The sequence below is a fragment of the Fusarium mangiferae genome (assembly GCF_900044065.1).
Source record: "Fusarium mangiferae strain MRC7560 genome assembly, contig: FMAN_scaffold001, whole genome shotgun sequence".
Lineage (NCBI taxonomy): Eukaryota > Fungi > Ascomycota > Sordariomycetes > Hypocreales > Nectriaceae > Fusarium > Fusarium mangiferae.
Window position 1 is genome coordinate 589903 of NW_024573921.1, and position 24097 is coordinate 613999.

General features: G+C 49.0%; 7 protein-coding genes across 7 annotated transcripts; 4 read left to right on the forward strand and 3 right to left on the reverse strand.

Moving 5' to 3' along the window:
- Positions 1-315: 315 nt before the first annotated feature.
- On the reverse strand, positions 316-6990 carry FMAN_00714 (uncharacterized protein; the record flags this gene model as incomplete). Its single annotated transcript, XM_041826620.1, has 2 exons — positions 316-862; positions 914-6990. The coding sequence occupies 2 exons, from the start codon at positions 6988-6990 to the stop codon at positions 316-318; spliced, it is 6624 nt and encodes a 2207-aa protein (XP_041676045.1).
- A 590-nt stretch (positions 6991-7580) lies between these two features.
- On the forward strand, positions 7581-9137 carry FMAN_00715 (uncharacterized protein; the record flags this gene model as incomplete). Its single annotated transcript, XM_041826631.1, has 1 exon — positions 7581-9137. One exon carries the CDS (start codon positions 7581-7583, stop codon positions 9135-9137), a length of 1557 nt encoding a protein of 518 aa, XP_041676046.1.
- Positions 9138-9262: 125 nt separating this feature from the next.
- On the reverse strand, positions 9263-10570 carry FMAN_00716 (putative replication factor protein; the record flags this gene model as incomplete). The annotated part of the gene is made up of 4 exons (XM_041826642.1): positions 9263-9427; positions 9480-10268; positions 10325-10403; positions 10455-10570. The coding sequence occupies 4 exons, from the start codon at positions 10568-10570 to the stop codon at positions 9263-9265; spliced, it is 1149 nt and encodes a 382-aa protein (XP_041676047.1).
- Positions 10571-11936: 1366 nt separating this feature from the next.
- On the forward strand, positions 11937-13910 carry FMAN_00717 (uncharacterized protein; the record flags this gene model as incomplete). Its single annotated transcript, XM_041826653.1, has 9 exons — positions 11937-11966; positions 12045-12078; positions 12155-12249; positions 12312-12333; positions 12386-12482; positions 12535-12546; positions 12595-12763; positions 12809-13681; positions 13737-13910. 9 exons carry the CDS (start codon positions 11937-11939, stop codon positions 13908-13910), a joined length of 1506 nt encoding a protein of 501 aa, XP_041676048.1.
- A 414-nt stretch (positions 13911-14324) lies between these two features.
- On the reverse strand, positions 14325-15107 carry FMAN_00718 (uncharacterized protein; the record flags this gene model as incomplete). The annotated part of the gene is made up of 1 exon (XM_041826664.1): positions 14325-15107. The coding sequence occupies one exon, from the start codon at positions 15105-15107 to the stop codon at positions 14325-14327; it is 783 nt and encodes a 260-aa protein (XP_041676049.1).
- A 3383-nt stretch (positions 15108-18490) lies between these two features.
- Positions 18491-18997, forward strand: FMAN_00719 (uncharacterized protein; the record flags this gene model as incomplete). Its single annotated transcript, XM_041826675.1, has 1 exon — positions 18491-18997. One exon carries the CDS (start codon positions 18491-18493, stop codon positions 18995-18997), a length of 507 nt encoding a protein of 168 aa, XP_041676050.1.
- A 1299-nt stretch (positions 18998-20296) lies between these two features.
- Positions 20297-21950, forward strand: FMAN_00720 (uncharacterized protein; the record flags this gene model as incomplete). Its single annotated transcript, XM_041826686.1, has 2 exons — positions 20297-20725; positions 20784-21950. 2 exons carry the CDS (start codon positions 20297-20299, stop codon positions 21948-21950), a joined length of 1596 nt encoding a protein of 531 aa, XP_041676051.1.
- Positions 21951-24097: the final 2147 nt, after the last annotated feature.

Consider the following 24097-nt stretch of genomic DNA (forward strand, 5'->3'; position numbering starts at 1 on the left):
TTTTCTCACCATCTTCACTGCCCAATTCCCGGCAAATGTCACGTCGTGGGCCTAGCTCTCTCTGGACGCGTTTGGCGTTGTGAACACTGGATCTCAGCACCTCGCGCCTCTCTCACTTGTAGTGCATTGTTAGACATCCACAAAACTCGCCTTGTATCCAGAACACTCTTCTCAAAAACGCACATCTCAGTCATAGTCCCGAGTTGATAGATTCGATTATTATCTCCTAAATCCGAATTCGTAGTCTTGAATAGTGTACAACGCCATCGCTGGCAATCGCCATGGTAATTGTAAATCAGAGTGAGCTTTTAGCTTCTACTCCTCGTCTTCGTCCTCGTCCTCTTCCTCTTCATCGTCATCCACGTCCATGCCCTCGGCAGCTGTAACCGAAAACTCCCGCTCCTGGTCGACTCCAACATAACTATCACTCATTAGGAACAGCTTCAGGTCATGCTCACCTGGTGATGGCACAGTGTACTCGAGGCGAACGTTCAGTTCCCGCCCGATTGTCACTCGCTTGATGGCCAAGAGGCTCTTGGTCTTCTCATCACCAACAACCAACCACCAATTCTCCATCTTCTTGGACGGGTAGAATGGTGCGTGTACGGTAGAGTCATAATCGCCGTCCTCCTCTTCCAAATTGCGGGCAATCTTGATGTTGAGGTAGGCCGGTTCGCCTGCCCTGATCTCACCCTCGTCAAGAACCTCATGTTCAAGCTCCAGGTCAGGATACTTGTCGTTTGTGAAGTTTGCAGCCTGTGCCAATTGGTTTTGTGACAAGCCAAGTCGCTTAACAAGCTTGTTGTAATCGGCATTCTCATCCGGGTTCATGGCTTCCATGAAATCAAAGATATCCTTAATTCTGCAAACAACATTAGCTGACGGTCCGGCCAATCTTTCAGTCAGTACGTACCCAAACTCATTGGCCACCTTAACAACCTCCGGCGAGAAGTGGGGAATTTGTTTAAGAGGGCTATCCCGATCCCACATTCCCTGAACGATCATCTGCGACATCTCCATAGCGCTCATGGCGTTGAGATGTCCCTCCGACGACAGAATGTCGACCATGGCACTAAGAAGGCTCAGCACCCTCGACAGTAGGACCTCCTGGTCCTTTGCAAGATCGATTGGCAGCTGCATGCGGGAAAAGTGAGACTGGAGCAAGACGAAGGATTTGAAATGAGGGGAGTCATAAACTGGTTCAGACATCTTCACAGGCACTCGGTCGTAAATGCGTCGCAGCAGACCATCCTCATGACGTCGAATCTGGATCGACTCGAACTCTGTTGCTGAAGTGACGATTTCCATGATACCTTTGAGCTTTGTGCGAGCACTCAAAGAGAGCAGGAAAGTCTGCATCGTGATGTAGGAAATGTTGTAGTATGCCGCAATCATGGCTGCGTTTTGAGGTGCCACGGATCCGTCATCCTCGTCAAACTCAATGATCTTGGATTCGCTGAGCTCACGAAGAGTCGTCTCAACCAAGTCAGACATGTAGTTGCTGAGGCCCTCATGCGTTGTGCTTGTCAAGCTATAATAACTTGGGTTGGCAAGCAACCTTCGGTAGAAGTAGGTGAAAGTAGTCCAGTTGATCGCATCGTCGCCCGACTCAATCATCTTGGTGCTGATCTCTGTCACGAAGACATCGTGCAAGTAGTTGTGCAGATGCGACTCAACAGGAAGGGCCTCATTTAGGAATTTCTTGTAGTACTCGCGCTTGACTTGGGGCAGCATAAGGACGCCTCGGCCTCTGCCATCCTTGGAGGGTCTAAGAGCTTTACCGAACATGTGCAGCACCTCACTGAGAGGGTAGTCAACATATCGGTGCTCCCGACCTTCAAAGTATTGTGTGCCCATAACGATAACGAGATGTGCTGTGCTGTTGAGCTCCCAGCAAACATCGCGTGAAGCAACAAGCACCTGGATAGCACCGTTGTCGTAGAGATGCTTAACAATTCGCTTATCACTCTGGCTAAGAGCCTCATGGTAGTAGCCAACACCATGAGAGAGGGCTTCGGCGAGAGCCTCCTCGTTAATGCGTTCAAGGAGAGGCTTCATTTGCTCTACCTCAGCGTGAAGGAAACGGTCCTCGTCGTCGTCAGCGAAGGCTGCAGCCAACAAATCTCGGGCAGTTGCACGAGTCTGCTTGCGGCTGGGCACAAAGATCATGGCAGGTTTGTCAGGAGACATCTGTGTGATGGCCAGATACGTGGGCTTGGCCATGGCAAGCATGAGAGACGGGAAATGAGTATTTGTGAATGACTGGAGGTGAAGCTCAAGAGGGACCGGTCGAACGTGTGGACTGAAGTTATAGATGTCGTGCTTCTTTGCATCGACCCATTCACCAATGTCTCGAGCGTTCGCCAGCGATACACTCAATGCAACAATTCGCAGGGGCAATTCTGTCTGTGTGCGGATGTAATGCATACGCGAGACAATCGTCTCGTACACATAACCTTGAGAACTGCCAAGGAGATGGACCTCGTCAGCGATAAACAATTCAACCGTTTGAACGTTCTTGCGTCGCTTCCATTGTCTTGATAGCACATCCCACTGAGTTGGGGTTGCCAAGATCAGGTCGCCCTTTTCCAACAGCTTGAGATCTGTTGCCGTCTCACCGGTAAGCTTCACTATCTCTTTACCGCCATGGAGATGGCCGAGCCTCTTCTGCCAATCTTGGAGGCGAGAGTCAACAAGCTCTTGGAAGGGTGCAATATACACGGCACGACCAACATCGCTCTTTGTCCAGTGCCTTAGAAGAGCAAATTCGGCACAAACAGTCTTGCCGCTACCAGTGGGAGCTCCAATAAACACATTCGCATCAGACTTGTACAGCGAGTTGAAAGTCTGCGTTTGGATTCGGTTAAACTGCTTCCATGCAGGATAGAGATCAACGTAGCTTGATACTTTGAGGGCAGAAACGGGGAGAGGCTGAAGCTCAAGAAGCTCTGTATGAGGAGGGAACTTCTCAGGTAAGATCAACTTATGGAAGGGAACAGGAAGCCTGGTCTCAGCATGCATCCATCGGTCAGAGATAACCGAAACGAAGTAGTTTGGAGGCATTGGATCTGTGATAGGAACGGTGAAGTCGACAATGTGCTCATTTTGCTCCGATTCGGCATATTCCTTGCGCAGCAAAAAGGTGTCATGGTAAAGTATGTCTTCTCCATCGCAGTCCTCAACAATAATCCAAAAGCTCTCGGCGGCGCCGTGGATAGAATCGTCCCACTCAAAATTAGGTGTGATGCTCAGCTCGACACGCAGCATCGATCTTGTCATAGGTTGAACTTGAGCCTGGACTTCGACTCGCGGGAACTTGTTGACCAAGCCACATACAGTACGGCCGGCTCGAGGAAGGCCAAGAAGCTCACCCATACGGGGAGGATCCAGATCAAAGTAGCTGCTCCAAGACACATCGATTTTCTCAGCCTTTTGGATAACATCCCGAGGACAAGAGGGGAACTGTCGAAGAGGTGACATTGTTGGCCACATCCGCTTCTCGGCCATTTTACAGAGGTCCAGAGCAGTCTTCGCAACGGATGCCCAGCCTTTCTTCATTGCGATTTCAAAGATGGCGCGCAAGATACGACCCGCAGATTGCGTAACGTACACCATGTCGGCCATGAGCGCGAGGCCATCGAGCTTGAGGCGCGAGATGTATGCCTGCAAGAGGACATTGATCTTGGCGTGAGGTTCCTCAATGCTCTCCTTGACAGGGATTGGGACTCGGCCCAGCAGCTTAGCCAACTCAAGCTTCTCATCCTGTCGAACTGGGATATACTTGAATTCAGCACTGAGGGCGAAGACACGGAAGAGCTCAATCGTGGTGATAGAAGGCTGGATCAGGTTGTTGTAAGTCTCCATAGAACCGAATGTGATATAGTAATGTGAAGCGATACGACCAAGCTCAGTTGACTGGAGCTTTCCAGTCTTTTCATCATACTTGATGAGATTTGACTTTCGCAGAACCATGGCGGCAGAATGAATCAAGTCAACTCGCTTCTGCTCAAGAGCCACATCATCTTCATATTCTGCGCCTACCTGATAGAGTCCAGGCGAGCGAAGCATTCTGACAAAGAGGTATGTGTAACCCAACCACTCAACACCCTCATCACGAGTCCTTACGTTGCCAAGGACGATTTCGGCATTCAGGTTGTCCACCAGCTTGCTAACAAACTGACTCTCAATCGGAAGCTGCTGATTCAGAAGTGAGAGATAGTATTGCATTTCACTCTGTGTCGTAATGATGATACCTTCTCCGTAAGTATCGTATTGGGGTCGACCCGCACGTCCAAGCATCTGAAGAACGTCTTGAGGGCTGAGCTCAACCCAGCTACCCTTCTCGGGGGAGTACACCTGTGTTCCCTTGATGACAACTGTATGGGCAGGCAAGTTCACACCCCAAGCCAGCGTAGCAGTACACACCAGAACCTGGATAGCACCATGGGCAAAAAGGTTTTCGACATCTGTCCTGTCAGCTCGGCTCATACCAGCATGGTGGATGCCGAAACCATATGGCAGAATATCCTTGAGGTCTTGGTCGGTTGCCTGAGAAGACGCTTCATTGAGGACTTCACGGCTACCAGCATCGTGACGAAGGATCTGGTTGATTGTGTCTGACTCAAGAGCCTTATCACGGATATAGCGAGCAGTCTTGGCAGTCTCTTTTCGGGAATGCACAAAGATGAGCATCTGGTTGCGGTTTGTGCCCACATGCTCGATCACCTTGTTGTAGCAGACGTCGTTCATGGTCTTTAGCTGCTTGATGGCTTTACGGTCAGTGACACCAACAAACTCCTGTCGTAGAGGACAGGGTCGGAAAGACCCGTCAAAGTGGAAGAGACCCTTCTTCGTGTCCACTCGCAAGAAGCTCGCAACATCTTTGTAGTTGGGCAGGGTGGCAGAAAGACCAATAATTCGGACTGGCTCGCCAGTTTGTTCAGTCTTGCGGATGGTTCGGCTAACAATGCTTTCCAGTACAGGGCCACGGTCGTCATGGAGAAGGTGGATTTCGTCGATAATGATGAGGCGCACGAGGTTGGTGTAAGTCAAGTCATTGGACTTTCTGGTGATGACGTCCCATTTCTCAGGGGTTGTGACGATGATTTGTGTCTCAGCGATTTGTTGCTTGGTAAGTTGACGATCACCTGTCAATTCTGCGACTCGAATGCCATACGGCTCGAGCCTACCACCCAAGTTGCCAACCTGTTCCTGAACTAGAGCCTTCAAAGGAGCGATACAGACAATCTTAAAAGCGTCTAGATCGATATCGCCGGTCTCAGGGTTGCGATGCTTTCCAATCTCCCGGAGAATAGCGAGCATACCAACATTGGTTTTTCCACTGCCAGTAGGAGCACAAACAAGCATGTTTCCATCATCATCGAATGCTGAAGGATAGCACTTGGACTGGATCTTGTTCAAGGACTGATTCTTACTGAAGGGATTTCGTGACCACTCTGGCATATCGGAAATGGGTATCAAGACATCGCCAGGCTCATTGCGTTTCTTAGGAGTAGGGATGTGAATTTCCTCATAACCTTTGAACGTCCTTTTGGTTGAACCTTCTGGTAGCCGGACCTTGGGGTTTGTCATCAGGTGATTTCCTTGATCGAAGACCAGATTATCGAGGTTGATGAGTTTTCGAGGCTGAAGCCCGCCGACAAGTTGGCCCTCGGCACGTTCAACCTTGGGTCCATCCGCGGTAAAGGAAGCTGGGACATCAATATCCATCTTGATGTCAATCTTGCCCTTCTTGCCCTCGGCAGTGTCTTTACCCTTCAGTTCATTGAGAATCCATTGAAGACCCTCTGAGACCATTTCACGCTCAACATCAGCACGCTCTTCAGTGGTCTGGGTTCGTGCTAATTTTGTAAGCCAGAAAACCTTCTCCCTGTTCTCAACAAGCTTCTGAACCAGCTCATGGTGCTCGTAGTCGAACAGTTCCATGAGATCATTCTCAACATCACGCAAGGACTTTTCCTCGCCATCCTCACCAGGTTCTCCTGACAGGATCTTCAGAGCCTCCTTTGTTTTGTCGCTTTGCTCATGAGCGTCGGGGTATAGTGTGCCGATTTGCCGTTGTAGCCAAAATGTATCGATGTCTTGGGCTGGTATGCTATGCTTGTCTTTCTCATCTTGTTTGCCGCCTGAAGGAGCTGAGTCGAGAATCATCTCATCCCCAACATCAGCAACAGCATCTTCTTCCTTGCCTTCAGCACTCTCTTCCTTCTCTTCCTCTTCCTCTTCGTCCTCTGAAGATTCGTCACGGACTTCATGAACAAGGCCCCCCTCGTCATCCTCTTCGTCTTCATCGAACGCGACCGCGACACCCTGGCGCTCGTCTATTTCAGCATCCTCACCGTCGGCGCCACCCATCGCAACGTCGTCGTCGTCGTCCTGGGCGTCGTAATCTGTGATCTTCTTGCCGAGGTTCACCAACTCATTAAATTCCTTGGGGTTTAGTGTCACACCCAAGATGTCGTCGATTTCCCTCTTTTTATCCAGATCTTTCATATCATCATCCTTCAAAAATTCCAGGGCGGCATCCGCGGCGCTGCGTACGACGTCGTGGGATACGTCGCCCAGAGTTTTTGCTACCGAGGTAATGATGAGGTCGAAAGTCTGTCGCGTCGCTGCGGTTCGGGGTCGGTATGTGATGCCATCCACCAAAATATCGTTGGCGCCGAGGATACCTGTCGATTGAGGCGCCTCTGCCTTTCGTTTGCGCTGTTCTCGTGCCAGAATATCTTCGTCTTCTCTTAAACTACCTCGCTCGATTGCGGGGAGTCCAGGCTGTTTCTTCGGTTTTGGCGCGTCATCGCGTGCAACTCGAGCACCCATATCTCGAATACTCAAGCGACCAGCCAGCGACTCTGGATCGCCAGTAGCCTCATCAGTTCGTCTTGTAACGAATCGACGATCGGCCTGGAGAACCAGGTTCGACATGGCCGAGTACTTGTACTGCGACACATCTCGATTTGGGTCGGACATGATGGCTAGACTGTTATTATGTTGTGTTGTAATTGATAGAGAACGTCGATGTTCTCGACAAAGCCTGGGGCGCTTGACACTTAAATAACCATTAGTTTGCCACCGACGCGACTCAGTCAGATATATAGCTGTTGCCTGAGTATTCTGTAGTCTGCGATTGGTGCGCAGTCGTTTTGAAAAGATGTGTAGTTGACTCAAGGTTTAGAAGTTCAAGTCGCGATCGTAAATTTCGAATCTCAGCCTACCAGGCTCCTGCACTAGGCCCGGTTCGGATAAGAGCTTGTGTGGCGCAAATGCATATGGGGCCAGAGCCCAGGTCATAATTCATTATTCTGAATGCATTTGATTGTTTACAAGACTACAAAGAGAATGAGTTCGGGTATAAACTCAAACTTCAATGTGAAGAAATAACTCAAGATTACCTATTCATTGTGTGATGACTGCGGTGTTGGTTCAGGGGGGATCACTAGCCACACTTCGGTACTGTCTAAGCTGCCCATGGACTAACATATTTCGTCTATTTACTTTCACCGAGACCAGAGCAACAAGCCTAGGCCAGGGATTTCTTCACCGACAAACCATGATTCACAATGGCAAATTCTTCTGAGACCGCTGAGACATTTCAGAAGACACTTGATCCATATATCAAGCCACGGGAACAAGTGAACTACATTCGGCGAGTTTTGGCTCTTCATCTCGGAACATGTTCTCATGATGGCCCAGTCAAACAGCCTGTGTCTTTGGCAGATCCAACACGCGACATAACTCTGAATTCAAATTCGAAGGGAATCTACAGGGAATACATTGAGGCTCTCAAGGCAAATGTTGATGCCTGTCGAAATTATGAAGATGCTGCCCAATCTAATCTTCCCTCCTCGTCATTAGCCAAAGAGCTCTCATCCAGCAGTGAGCTACTAGAAGAGCAGGTCTCCCTTCTAAAGCTCCAGGCGAAACAAGCGCGACTTACAGCCGTCCAAACTCACCTGGACTCACTCATGCAAAAGCCGGCCGCTGCTCCTGAATATTTCGACCCCGAGGATGTTTTTCATGATGCTACCAGTCTACCAAGTGTCCCAAAGGAGGTGGTGAACAGTCTTGTTGCACAACAGAGCCTGAAGAAGACGGACCTAACCGAACAAGTTGCACAGCTTGAAAAAACGGTCTTGAGGGCCAAACTCCTTCTGCGACGAGAGGAGCAGTTACTTCGAGAAACAAGAGCAAATGCTCAGAGCATACCAGATGTTATCAGCAATGGCATCAGACTACATGCTCTTAACACAACAAGGAATGAGCTTATCAATTGGATTGAGACAGAGTTGAGCAAGGCATCAGGGGATGAGGATGCGGATGCGGATGAGGACGGTTCCAAGGGCCACAGCCAATCAACGGCGGACCAGGCAACGATAAACAACCATCTCAACATTATCAAAGAAAAGTACGCCCATTATCTTGCAACGAGGCGGTCCCTCCTCGCTTCTGCTGGTGAACGATTCGAGTCATCGGCTGTTCCTGTTCTGGCACCCTCCTCCACCAAGCAACAAGTTGATGAACCAGAACCTGCATCAAGTACCTATCTCCTGACACCATACATCGAGTCTCTCCTTGCCCTTTCCAAAAAGCAGAGGGCTATGATAACACAAAAAGCACATGTAAATACGACACTCGGGAAAGAAATCAAGGATAACTGTCAGTCGCTCAGTCATTTGGAAGAAGAAAGTCAACTGCTTCCATCTCATTCGGTGGCACCAACGTCTCGGAGGAGGTCTGGACTGGGGGAGTTCCTTGCTTCGGACAAGCGCTCAGGTCTGACAGGCAAGGTACAACCTTGGGTTCTCGCTGCAGATTCGGCCAAGATCACTACGCTAGAAAATGTGGCAGAGCAGATTGAAGGTGGACAGCTTGCGTTGGAGAACTCAATGCAGACTCTACAAGAAATTGACCAGCTTTTGGGTCAGGGCGGGGCGGCTGAGGAAGAAGAAACACAGGTCGATACAACGGAGGATGACGTTTGGCTTGAAGCAGGTCCCAAATCCCCAAGCAAGGCGAGAAGGCATACAGAGAAGAGAATCACAGAGCCGAGAGATGCGTGGTCTAGTCTGCAAGGTAACCTCGGATTGATTGGTCAGGGAGGCACAGCACAGGATTAGAATAACAACGACAGGTACAATAGATGCCTGGTAATATCGAGCCAGTTTTAAAACGCCAACCCATTTCTAACCACGACTCCGTCCCTCATCTCTTGATGCAGCACACTAGATACCGAGCGGCGAACTCACTTCTTGGACATGATACTCGATATCCTCACTGACAGATCGAGAATAGAGAGATGCTCATCTGCTCCATCTACTAATCGTTTGTCAACTTCTGAGAAAACCAGCACGATCTTGTTTTTCTGTGCATCGGGTATCGTCTCGTCATATGTTAAGGCTTGGTAGAGCTGTCACAAGAATTATTAGTAGCAGTTCAGTGATACGAAGGATGAGACTTACTTGGTTGACCACTTGACCTGCGCTCCAGCCATCCGCAACTAGCTTCTCAGCAACGTCCGAAATGATCTGGTAGGAGGATCCTGACTTCTTCGGACGTATTGCTTTGACGAGATCATCGATGGTCGTGTCCGGAATGACACCAGCAATATCCTCAACAATCTTGACTGTGACCGCCTTCTTGTCCACATCCATCACCTCATCACCCCCAACCTCCCTGTCGGGGGCATTAGCGCTAACGAGCCGAGCAGCACTTTGCAAGAAAGTAATGGCTTTTCGAAGATCACCCTCGCTGCACTTGATGAGTGCATCAACAGCGCCGTCCTCAAGTGGTACGCCCTCCTTCTCTGCAATCTCCTCCAGTCGCTTCTTTGCATTGCTCTGATCGAGGCTCTTGAATCGAAATTTGCTGCATCGACTGGCAAGAGGGTCAATAATTCGAGTCACATAATTGCAGATGAGACAGAATCGAGTAATCTTGCTGTATGTTTCCATGGTTCGTCGCAGTGCGCTTTGGGCATCTTGTGTCATGGAATCGGCCTCGTCGAGGATAATGATCTTGAAAGGAGGGCAAGGGTATTTGTCCTTGTAGCCGGGGGCCGGGTTGGTCAATTGCATTCGCGCAAAGTTCTTGACCTTTTCTCGGACGATAGAGATACCACGCTCGTCGGAGGCATTGAGCTCGAGGACTCTCGATTTAATCATATCGGGACCGTATAGTTCCTTGGCGAGTGCCAGAACTGTCGAAGTTTTACCTGTCCCGGGAGGCCCGTAAAACAGCATGTGAGGGAGCTATGAAGTATTAGTATTGAAGCTTCTCGCAGTTCAGAGCAAGGGGGATGTTGTACGTTGGAGGACTGTAGTGTCCGTTGGAGAACATCAACAGTGTGATCTTGAGCAGTAACATCGCTGAGGGTCTTTGGCCGGCTGGGTGTGTTAAGTCTCGAGTAATATATTGTATTTTCGAGTTTCACGTACTATTTCTCGACCCAGGGTTGAGTTCGGGTATTTGAAGGTTTATCTTGCTTCTGGTCAGCGTTACCGTTGCCTGCCGCTGCTGCCTTTCTGGCCTTGAGGTCGAAAAAGCTCGCCATCTTGATTCAATTATATGCTGGCTTGTCGGGCTGCCCGCGGCTGAGGTTGTATGTGAGGGCGGAGGAAACCAGTGTGCGAAATGGTGATTTAGAATCACTGACTTGCCTTGATGGTAAGACCAATTTACGCGTTAAGAAACGCGCAGCGCGTCACCAATGGCAACCACAGCGCTTCCCCTTAAGGCAAGGATCTTGGTAACCTAACTGCACCCCGCTGGGCCCACCTCCTTGAGCTCCCGGGTAGGTAGCTTATGGTTTGGTGTAAAATGATCATGGTTGGCGTTTAGGATTTCAAGTGTATAATGCATTTGCTACTCACAGTTTTGCATTCCTCGAGGGTTTTTTTCTCTCTCTTTTATTTTCCTTCAAAAGAGAAAATAAAATAAAGCAAAAGATAAGAAACCATATTCTTGCATGATAGTTACACATTTTGTAGTGTGTGACTCGTAGATTCCATACAATCAACCAAACACCTATAAATGTTGCCGAACTTTACGGAGAAGAGGGAGGGCAGAGAAAACCAGAAGAACGAATGGAGTGATTAGACATGGAAGTTAGCATGAGTTTTCATTTATCCCGTTATTTGTTAGGACATGTGGCCTTGACCAGCAAACGCATGATATATCTCACGGTCAATGGTCAAATGCTGACAGGGAATAAGACAGCTCAAGCTCGTTCCGGCGCACAACGATCTCGGGGGCGCTCTACATCTGTTCATTTTAAAAACATAACGATGATTATGAGCGCTTTTTTCGGAGTTTAGGAAAATGCAAGATACTGAATATAGCTACTTTATAGTAGTAGCAGGTAGATGCTGAATTGGGGATTACTAACTTGAAGTGTGAATGACAAGTATCTAATATGATTGCTGTAATAAAAGGCCGTATGTAATAGCTGAGAAGAAGGATAAAATGAATAGGTAATAGTAACCGCATTTCCTTGATATCTACATAACAGACGTCCATACTCACCTTTGGTCACTTGCATGTTTTCAGGTTCAGAACTACCTCTAGGGCATTAATAGGCAGGGTAAAGTTCTGTTGTCTGTTAATACCTACCTAAGTAGGTAGTTGGTCAAGCTGTGAAAACTGCCCCAATGAGCTTCCCGCCTCCCCCACTTTCCTCCTACGGTCTTAAGATACCTCCTGCTCACACAGCCCACCTCGAGACTCCAACGCCTACCTACCCTTACATTCATTACCTTACGTTATACTTCACCTCACCTACCTTAGTAACTTGACATCCACCACCCGAAACTTCACATCGATAACCTCAGACTTGGTAACAACTTATCCATGTGCGTCGCGCTCTGCAGTCAGCGCTCGTCCTCAAACATCAACATCTAGACTGCAACATACGAGGCGCCATGGACCAGTCCATCATTCGCATCTCCAAGGTTCGCTGCCCCGCATTCGCTCGCATTCCCATCCCTTCGTTCACGATCCCACCTTCGAGATACTAACACTATGCCAAGGAGCTGGGTGACATCCAGAAGAACTGTGACTTGTGTATGTCTCTTTTGCCAGATGGCATGTACCACGCATTCGAAAGAGAAACTGACCACGCGACTGCCTTTTACTGCAGCGCTCGCCGTAGCATGTCGCGACATCGATGTTCGCAATGTAAAGGCCCTGATCATGGGTCCCCATGAGACTCCCTATGAATTTGGGTTCTTCGAGGTATGTCGTGAGCGCTGCATTTATCCTTGTCTATGTAAAGATGGGCTTATTCAACTCGATAGTTTGCCATTCGGTTCCACAAAGGTAGGGCCCCCCCTTGTACTATAATAAAGCTTAGTCTCATCTTTGATGACAGAATATCCTTCCAGATCTCCGAGTGTAGTCTGTATCACCACAAACGGGGGACGTTGTCGCTTCAACCCCAATGTCTACAGCAACGGGAAAGTCTGTCTGTAAGTAATCAGATAGTACTTCTTCACTATACTCATGTGCTAACACGGTCAGATCAATTCTAGGGTAATATAATTGTGTCAAAAATTTGAGGTTTGAACTGACAATGGCTAGAACATGGCGTGGGGAGCGCGGAGAAGAGTGGTCATCTGCGCAAGGACTTGAATCAATTCTATTATCCATCCAAAGTCTCCTTTCATCTAACCCCTACGAGAACGAGCCGGGTTTCGAGGATGCCAACGATGAAAGCGACAAGAAGAACCAAAAGGACTATATCCAAAAGGTCTGTTCCCATTTCAAATTACAGGAGAACCTCTAACCCTGGTAGATTCGACATGAGACACTACGTATCAGCGTCATCCAACGTCTGGAAGGCTATCTTGGAATGAACCCTGGTGGCACCCAATTGTACAATCTTCCAGGAGCGAATGAGATGGATGACGATGACATTGACGAGGCTACCGTCCCCTTTGAGCCTTTTAGAGATCTGTGCAAACGCCGCTTTCTTTGGTATTACGAATCATACCTCGCTGCGATCGAAAAAGGCAAATCAGAGACCAAGCCCAACCAGCCTTTTGCAAGAATGCCGTTCGAGTCGCCAGGAAACAACTCAATGGATGGGAAATTCAATTATCCCGAGCTCGGGAGCCGCCTGCAAGCTATCAAGGCCGCCATCGAAGCAGAGCCTGAGAGGTGGGCCGCTGAGGGCCTAGAAGCTAAGAAGAAGGAGACAACAGTTGCTGTTAATCTTCAGCATCAGTTCGAGCAGGTTATCGAAGTGTTCAAGCGAGGCGATATGCCACATGACGTTTTTCTCGAGAACGAGAACCCCTTCGTCTGGGTCATAACATACTTCGGACGTCCTATGACCAACCTCGACGGCGGCCTGTTCAGAATCAAAATGAACTTTAGCGTCCGTTTCCCCGAAGAGCAACCTCGTGTCAAGTTCGAGACCAAGATCTTTCACCACCACATCGCTGCAGACGGCACAGCATGCTACACTCCGAACCCTATGAAAAGGGAAGATGTACGGTCCCATGTTGATGCCATCTTCGCGATACTTGAAGATGATGAGCCAGCCTATGACCCACGCAAAATTGTGAACCCGGAAGCGACCAAAATGTACTGGGGAGGAAGCCCAGACGACAAGAAGAAATACAACCGACGTCTTCGCCGATCCGTACAGCAGAGCATGGAGTCAGTACCTGATCAAGATCCTGCAGTCATTCTATGCGCAAGCTAACCGACGTTTATAGGGACTTCCCAGAGTAACCCGGATGCTCTCGTCAGGCTTAATACCAGGATTCTTAGATGAAAATATCACGGGGGCGTACTGGGTCAACATCAGGGGCATTGGTCTGATTTACATGGCGTTGGGGCCTGTGGTTCATGTTGAAATGACATGGTCTGAGATTGGACCATTTCCTTAAAATGCGGTTGACTTGATTGCCGTGGCTAGGTTGTGATGCATATGGCATAATCTACACAAGGCTACTAGACATATGAGATACCAAGTCACTCTATTCCCTTGCCCCAGTGAAAATCTATCGATTTACTCTTAATATTGGGTTATAAGACCAGTGACCTTGCTATAATGAATCAAGATGTTTTCTTCAAACACAAGCTTGATTGAGAGGTTCAGATATCACACCGTTACCAGAATGAGTGATGAGCATAATTAAAGTGCCGGGTTGTATTGTTTGCACTCTATGAAACGCCATCCATCTATCCTCTAACGCCGATATTTGAATATGATGTATCCATTGCATCAAGTTTCCGCTCAAAAGACAATATTTAGGATCTGTGTATGCGATTTCTTTCGTAACTCATGGTGCCATCATTTCTCATGACCTCCTACTCTTGGGCTTCTTGTTGAGGCGCTCCTGTGTTGGGTTATAGGGCGCCGCCACACCTTGGTACCTCTCTTGCTTCCCTTCACCTCTGAATTCGTACATGCCGTTTGCGCCTATCGTTGCTGGTGTACCCTGGTAGGGACGCGTGACTTGTTCGTTGTGAAGTTTGTCGAGGGAGTCACCGACCACAGCGTATTGCGACCAGTTGATGGGCGGGCAGCGAACCACATTTTGCGGCTGGGGAAGATTCGTCCATGCTGGTGATTGGGTAGCGATGCGCTGTTTGGAGGACCCTTCACCGGGGTCTTGTTGATTGCCGGTGTCTTGACCGCTCATCGCTGTATCTTCATCGTCGCTGTCGCTGTCGCTACCATCTTCAGGCGCATTGATCTTGCCTGCGACAAGGTCTTTTATGAAAGCTTCAGGGTCCTGGACGGCTTCGTCTTTTGCGCGGCTGAGAGCCTGGATGTCGGCAGTGGCGCGCTGTCGCTGAATTTGTAGAATGGAAATCGCCGACTTGAGCGCAATGACATCTGGGTTGGAATCAAAGGCTATTGGTTGAGGCGCAGGCGGTGGTATCGCAGTCTGGTCGGGCTGTGAATGTGTAAGGCTTGGACGACCGCCGGCGCCGGCGCTTGCACTTGCGCTTGCAGCTTCGGTCGCGGGGCGTTGGGTAGGACGCAAGGGAGGTGTGATAGGGGAAACAGGCGGTCGGGTCGGAGAAGGAGGATTATTGCTGGGAGGGTTGTCGGTGTTGATTGTGAGGGCGGGCATGATCGAGTTGCGCCGCTGAAGAAATTGCTTTTGTTGACTCTGACAAAGATGTAAGCTCTTGCGCAAGTTGGCTGTGAGCTAGGCACCGAAGAACGGAGACGTCACGGGAGAGAGCTCCGGACGACGGCGGAGGGGGGAGTGGGAATGGCCCAATAGGAACAAAGACGTGGGATACAGGACCGAAGATGAGGGAAGTGAGAAGAGAAGTGGACGGGACGGGATCGGGACGGTTGGTGAAAGCAGCCCAGGACATGGAACGGATGTCAGGTGTCTCAACAAGGTAATCGGGCTGTCGTGACCCCTCCGGAGAAGCAGCTTTATGGCGGGGTCAGCCAAGTCTGATTAACTAAGGTATGTACCTTGGAAGGAGCGGCTTTTGGATGTAACGTCAGATGCATACTACCTACTAAGGTAGCGGTCTATTTCTGTTTCGGAAGAATTGTACAAGGGTAAAAGATCAATGCAACTACCTATGCACAGATACAGATCAAGACCAGAGCGCATGGATGTGACGAGTTTATTTTCAGCGAAGGCGCCAGGGCGTCTTCATTTACAAGGGGATCGTGAGGTTTCCAAGTCTCTCAGCCTCAGTGAGTCTGTGTCTCGTTGTATCAGTGAAAGAGTGGAGTGGACCTTAAAATGGACGGACAAGTGATATGTACGTGGACGGCAGTACGGCTAGGATGACCCCTGTCGAGGGATCTCCATAAATACATATTTAACGATCGGACAAAGATCTCGCCAGCTCGCGTCAGCCCCGATGCGAGTAAGCACAGACCATCCTATAATTTAGCCATCTGAGACATTCACTTCACTTCCGTTTCTCCAAGGCACAAACAAATGGACAGGGATAAGCCAGCTCTTTTTGCTGCAGGGCGCTCGTTTTCAGAGGTACATACATGGCCTTACAGAATCACAATGAAGAGCTCTTGTCATACGTCTATATGCACCAAGTAGGTGGAGTTGATATCACAAAGCTAGGTAGGTAGGTACATACCATGACAGGCTGAACTTGATTGTTATTCCCTCGAGACTCTAGAAAAACAATGTCTCAGCTATAAAGACGTGAGGTGGGAGGCAGGCAAACGTTGCTCTTTTCGACTGTGTGCCAGCACATACAGAGAAGAAGAAAAGCATCAAGGGACTGAATAGGTAAGAGAGGATGCCTGAGCATTCATGGAGGTCAAATGGAGGGCTTGTCTAAGATTACCATGGCCAGAGGTCTAAGGACGTATGCATTATTTGCTGGCTACTAACATTTTGAGCACTTAGGCACTTGTCTCTTCGCCTCTCCGAGTCGCCACGCTCAGCTCGTTGGCTACATAAAGATGTGTGGCGTTTCTATCCCCCGCATACGAGCCAAGTCATCCATCCTGTTAGGTTCAACGTTGAACCGAGATTTGTCGATCATTTGGTCTCGACTCTCATTGTACCAAGGTCTCGGAAAGCCTCTGAACACAATAGGTCTCAGACATAATAATGCCGCGTCCAAAAAGAGCTCGAAAGTCAGACTTCTGGCTTGATGTTCGAGCGCCATCTCAGCCTTTGTGCATTAGCGGCCTTACGCTCAGCCAAGACGGCTTTGGCTTTGGCTTTGGCTTTGGCTTTGTCTTTGTGCACCGAGACACGGCATTTCCCAAAACCTTCGTCAAAGACGTTGCTGGTAGTCAGGGGCATGGGAAATAAAAGTGGGATGTGATAAACTCTGCCGTGAGTGGACTTGGTAGAGCAATCCGAAAATGTCCCCAGCTAACGGACGGAGCACAACTCCGTTAGTGTCGTGCAGTAGCGGACTTTGTTAGCAAACACCTCCAAGAGCTAGGTTAGCAGGTAGTAGTTAATGATTTGCATAGCAGGGTTCACTTCAGCATGTGCTTCATCAAGAAGGATGTTGACCTTTCTAGCCTTTCCAAAGCTTGACAACCTGATCGTCACGTCGAGTGCCATGAATACATACCCGCACGCCGCATAATTAATTGCTTTTTCTGTATCACTTGATCTGAGGCCCAGCCAGCCACCCCAAAGCATCAACGTGAGATGCTGCAGAGTGCAACGCTGCAGATTTCCGGTCTGGTTAATGATCGTCAGTAGAGGCGTTTAACACTTTTGCGTTATCAAGAAAACGGTTGCCTCGGGTTGAGAAGATAGTCTGCACTCTGACGCCTTTTTTCCTACAAAAACCCGGCCTCGCAACAAGATACCGAATTGACAAACGGTGCCTCGGCACTTAGTACTAGCCCATCACTTTTCTTACAGGGCAAGTTCATCTGTTGAACCCGCCGTCGAAGCCGCCAACCCACAAATATTTGTAGACAGCTTCAACTACTGCAGAGACCAAGACAAAGCCACAAGGTCTCGCCGTTGCATCGTCCCGCGAGAGGGACCCCGGCTTCATAGCGACTCTCATCCAATCAGGAGCCCAAGTGAGCAATTTTCGTGTGGGCTCTTCAGCTCGACATAATAGAACCTAGACCAAGATCGGATATCGTAGAGGGTAGACCAGTTTGCGAGGGTGTGATGGAGTCGAAGTGACGCTGGAGGCTTGTGACAAGGATGGATGGGTAAGGTAATGCACCTCGAGTACCTCTGCTTGTACTGTTGGACGCTGCCAAGGCTTGATTATTGGTTTTCTTTCATATGCATAGGTTAGTAGGTAGCTGAAGAGTATGTGACTCTCCGACCCTTACTTGAAATCCCCTCTACCCCGTGATTTATGACCATACCCTCCATTTCTCTGACTTGACATCTCCATCATCCATCACCCATTCTCTCAACCTCAGAAACCCCCCTTATAGTTTTCCTTGTGGCCCTTTTCTTGTTTCTTCCTCTTCCAGAAGCAATAGTTCTTTTTTACATTCCATCCATCCGGCGATCCTCTAGCTGCCGTCGGCAGTGCTTCCATTTATGCGTTGCACGACTCGCGCACTTGCATCATCCTGCCACTACCGCCGTTGACGTCCAACGCCAAAGGTTTGGGGCCACACAACCATAGCTGTTCTATCTGTTCCTGCATTCTCGGTATCGGAATCCAGAATTCCTTGTCGTCTGCCAGGGAGGAATACTTGTTACGAACTCTCGAGGTCTCCAGGGACGGCATCACCCAGATCACCAGCACCACATGGGGGGTTGAGGACTATGCCTAATCTAGATACGCCCGGCTTTTCAAAATATTCATTTATTCGAGGCATATCCTGAAAGTACCGGGTGGCATATCATCCCTTCACGGGCCTATACAGGCTGTTGGATCTCTCAAACCAACCGACGACGCCTTGGCCTATAGATCAGAGGCCCTCCACTAATCCATATTATTCATCAAATTTCCAACTTGACTGTCGAAATACACTCAGCTTGGTGGTTCTCACGGGCCTCACATACATCAAACCATGCCATCTTCTACCGGATCAACCACAGAGACACTTGTCAGTCCTAGGTCACCAGCTTTTATACCACGCCACCCACAATCTGAATATGACCCATCTCTCTGTGGAAACGATAGACCAAGAACTTCCATGTCATCAACAGACACGAGAAAGTCTAAAAAGGAAAAATCACGATGGCTCACTCAAGTCAAGGATTGGTTGTCAGTGGCCGAGCCATCCGCGCAAGCCATGAGGGAACAAAAGAAGAACACATACAGACGGCACAATATCGACATGAAGGATCCTCAAGCGGCAATCAAGCTGCATTTGCCCATTGGGAAAATACCCGACAACGCCATCACTTCGACGCGAGGGCCCAGCCCCGAGAAGGCACTCGAGCGTACACGACAGCAACGAGAAGAGACCCAGTCATACTCAGGTCTCAGCCAGGCGTCCCACTCGGTGTCTAGTAGTATCAGTACAGTCCCCAGTGCCAAGGAATACAATCCTGTTGCTCCTTGGAACACTTGAGGCCAGAAGCAGTATCTGTTATGGAGTAATGTGTAACGATGTGTGAAATAAGGAGATCAGGATCTATACGGTGGTTAATTTCCTCCGTCGTAGATGCTGAAATGTCATCTGGAATGGGGTAAAAAAACGAGAGAGACAGAGATACCCTGTTACGATTGCGTGAAAATGGATAATTTTGGCGCGTTCATTGTCACTTTTCATGTCGTTACTTACGATACGGAGTACAAATCTAATAAATAATTTTAGGTGTACGGCTTTGATACCATTATTACTCTTAAGTTGAATTCGACGAACTGTACCAAGAAGTGATAGTCCAAGACACCTAAGAGGTATGGAAGCTTGGGGGAAGTAAAACACGGGTAGAGTGATACGTACCTCCGTATCCATCATGTCTGTGAACGAACGATATGAGCGTTTCATAAACAAGAGTTCAATAAGTACTTGCCGCCATAAACGCAATGGAAATATAGGTAGACTCGTGGTAAATTTATTTGAAATATTCTTGATTGTTGTGTTGTGATGATGTTGTACAACCGTCATTGGGGACACACCAGCAGGGGGAATGATTGCGTGGTGACTTGCAAGATGGCAAATGCCGAGAAGATTCGGGCAGCCGACTGATTACATATTATTTAATACCTACTGACCTGCAGCTGTAAGAAGAAGTCTATCATATGACCTGGAGCATGTGATGGTGAATGATGCACAGAACTATCCTTCACTACCTCACAATTGAGGCCTTGACCAAGTCGCTTCACGGCGCATCATTGCGATCTTCCTCCCTCCCGGTGATGGCTAACTCAATTGCTGCCCTGTTTTTGCAATCGGAAACACAGACACTCTTGATCAAGTGGCCATGTTAAACCGTAATTGTTTTGGGAAAAGCCAAGCTTCAGCTCCAAGCTCTATCTCCCGGAAGCTTGTGTCGGCACTAGTACTCCCTGGTGAGCTTTTGACGATGGTGATTGGCCATGCTCAACGCGGGAGCTGAAATGGCTGGCCCATGACGTATTCTACTTTTTAGCCTCTTCATCATGGATACGTTAGCAGCTGGTCCATGGGTTTATATAGAACCGAGGGACAGGTTCGAGACTTGTGAGTTGTCTGCAATTGAATGGGCTTTTTTCTGTGAATGTTGTAAAGCATGTGTCACTAGCGATTGATTTCTGACAAAATAGTTCACTCATATTCAGTTCCTTCTCTCACTTACGTACACTCTAGCACTGAGACCATCCATCAGCACCAGAACCAGCAGCCATCAACTGAGAAACAAACAATAAACTCACTCACTCTCCCACTATGCCTCTATTCTCATCCCCAAAGGACTCAAGCGAAGACGGGCCAAACGGTACAAATGGATCTGCTCGTATCAACGCCCCCGAGGAGGGTGAACAGGCTGTGCCAGATGAGCACACTCGTCTGCTCCCGAACCGCGTCAACTCAACTCAGCCTGGCCTACTTGCCCCCGATGATCCCGCAGTCTCGCCCTATAACCTCTGGAGCATCCGAGCTTTGCGATACTTGACAATTGCTTTCACCCTGATAACGCTTGTTTGGTGGATTCTGCTTCTTGTCTCTACTTTTGTGACGCCCCCTGGCATTGGAACTCGTGGCAGCCCTTGGTTTGCCTTCGGATTCGCGACGTGGACACTTGCGAATCTCATCTTTACACTCCTTTTCTTCGAGGTGCCATCCAAATCTGTCAGGATTCTTGCCATCTTCATCTCCGTAAGTCTGCACAGCTGACACTACTGCATTTGGCCATGCTTACTCACACTACAGATAGGGCGTTATCCTCCTCGATATGGTTCTCATCCTGTCCGTTCAAAAGACTCGATATGAAGAGGGCTGGGTCGGTGCTGCCACCGTCATCTGGGCACTACTCACTAGTCTCTGGACTCTGGTGGTTGATCGAACTGTCAAATGGGGCAAGGCCGAAGAAGAGGAACGCTTGACAGGTCGGGCCGAGACGAGACGAACCCTGTTCGAATGGTCCGAGGTCATGATTTCAACGGTCGCCTACGCCATCATGTCAGTGGCTGTATTCCTCATCACTTTATCCATTATCCTGCGAGCCCTCGACGCCGGCGTGTCACACCCAGGAAAGCTGTATCCGGTTGATAACGGCAAATATCGCATTCATGTTTACTGCCACGGTAACAAGACCGACTCCAAGGGCAACGATCTCCCCACCGTATTGTTCGAGGCCGGCGAACGAACCGTAGAATACGACTTCTGGGGCTTTGCGGACAACGCCGTCAAGAATGGTTCCATTTCACGATACTGCTTCGCTGATCGACCTGGCTACGGGTGGTCAGATAACGCACCCTCTCCATCATCAGCAGGCTTCGTGGTTGATACCCTCGGTGAGGCACTGGCTGGTGCTGGCGAGAGCGGACCATGGATCCTCGCAAGTGCCGGAATCGGATCGATTTATTCAAGAGTCTTCTCAGCCCGCCACGGAGATCACATCAAAGGTCTGCTCCTTGTCGATCCCCTACATGAGGATCTTCTCGGCGACGTTGCATCACCCGGCCGAGGATTCTTTCTCTGGCTCTGGGGCGTTATCTCCCCGCTCGGCCTGGACCGAATCCCCGGTGCCATCTTCCGCGGACGAACGAGCCGCGACCGAGTGTACGGACGATCGGCCCAGCAGAATGGCAAGTTCATCTTTGCCAAACTGCAGGAGAGTCTGGTCGCCGGTTCGTTCACTCGGCGAGATGCGCTGACCAGCCGTCAGATCCAGGACAAGGATACGCCGCTTGTTGTTATTAGCTCCGGCAAGCACATCAAGGATAGCCATCCATGGGAGAAGAAACAGAGAGACCTGACCAAGTTAACCAAGAACCTCAAGAACTGGGACATCGTCGATGGAGCACCCCATGAGGTTTGGAGGACTCTTGAGGGTCGACAGAAGATTGAGAAGAGACTCAAGGAGCTAGTGCATGCTTGAGAATGTCAAATGCTTGATGATAATGTATGAAATCTCCTTCAGATGTTACACTCACAGCCGAGCCTGCACGTGCCTTGACTATCAGTATTTGGAGACCTCGAGAATGATGCTAGGGTTGACATGATGCTCATGGGACTGGGGGTTGACGGGAAACTTGTGGAGCATTTTTCAAGGATCGGATTGTCTGTGTGTGTGCATGAGCATCAGCAATGCGCGGCTTGGCTTTTCTGATGCACACCTTGAAACGACGAGAATGTGTTTACATATTATGGCTTCATTACGTTTTGTTGTTACTGGCAATTAGCAACAGCATGTATACGTATAATTTAATTTATTTCTCTATCAAAATAAAATTCTAGCAACACATAAAGTGAAGCCAAAGGCCGGCAAGCAAGATGACATAACAAGAGTGTTTTGATTTATAGGTATTGCTTGCGTCACAGCATTCCCGTTTGTCGCTTTGACACTGGCCTCAATCTCCAGATACCGATGCTACACACACTATTAAGGCGATTGCCATAAGATTCATCCACCTCCATAACATACAGTCCTCTTATTCGATTTCACATTCTCTGTAAAGTTGTCTAGTACATGGCTTGTGTTGGCGTTTCTCGGACGTGGCCCCCCTAATCCTCCACACCTACACGTGATGAGATCTTCATCATAGCAATTTCCAACGCGGCAAGGTTATTTGCAGTAGCGTACTGTTGAAAGAAGAAATCTGACTGTGCTTTCCTCGATCCTCTAGTGAGACGGTAAATCTCCTCTCCCTCTCATGTCTCTCTACTGATAGTTAGCCTGTTTCGTTTTCCAGGCTTGAAGGGGGAATCTGGGGATTGGAATGACCTCATACACTCACCGTCCCTCGAGTGGTGAGAAACAAGGTAGTGCTATTTGCTGAAGAGACTAATACATAAAGTAATAAGCCGTGAGCCGTGCTATGTCCATTGCCCAGGCAGGGCCAGCTTTGACCATTCACCTACCTAGTGCTGCAGCTCCCAGTTAGAGGCTCAGGCTGACTTCAGGCGGAGACATTCCCAGCAACGCCCAGTGGATAAGCATGGGTTCAGTCTTGTCACTTTTGAGTCAAGGATCGGTACTGTGCTGTACCTAGTTGAGAGGTGAGGCATGTACTCTAATTTCTGACTCCATAATGAGAACGACACACACGAAGTTGCTTGAGTGACATCCTTGGGGAAGGGCCGTAATATTTGCTAATGATATGGAATTGTCGTTTCTGGCCCCTCCTCCTTTTTCTTCTTCTTCTTCTTCTTCTTCTTCTTCTTGTTTGAGAAACATCCAGCGGTTAAGAGAGGGGAAACTGTAGACCTCGAAGCAGAAATACTATGAACAGCCCTGAGATATCTTACTATATAGGAAAAGTGCCTAATACCTACCTAATATCAATCCTTCGAGGGCTGTGCTGGCGGAGATATGCATGTCTGTTAGGAGGGAGCATCTATGTACACCTCCACCTGAACGAGTGGAGGGTGGAAGCAAGATTCGAAACAATGGATTCACCGTTTATTTTCATTCTGGTGTGAATGGATCTCACTAAATCTCATGTTCCTCGGATTCAGACGTGGATCCTCATCGCCTGGAAATTGCAGTAAATTAATATTTCGATGTATTCAAACGCCCCTAATACAAACAGGGCCCACCTGGACTTCATCCCCACCAGCATCTCACATTTCGTTCGTTGGACTGTGTCAAGCCCAGCATCTGCATAAGGCAACGGTCCCTTGTATTGGTTTGGTTTGCTGCACGCACGCACGCACGCACTGCACGCATTGGCGGTTGTCATTGACTCGATGTACTTTTGTTCCTTGACTGGGTCTACGAACCAAATCTTTCTCTCATCTTCTCATGTGCTCGAATCTCAAGTCCACCTTATGACTTATTAGGAGGCATCTGTTGGACCGTAGCTGATGCTGCTATCCGGTCACCCAGGTACTAGTGCTCAGTTTGTCCCTCCTGAGACCATTTGTAGTTAGCCCCGTCCCTTATTTGGAGCTGATCTGGCGTTGAATCTGCCGCCCAGTCTCATCTAGGCACTGTACCAATACCCCCCCCGCCAAGGTTGCCTCCACTGGTACCCGACCTTTGCCCCTACCAGTAAATGTGTAAGGTAGCAGAGTAAGGTGCTG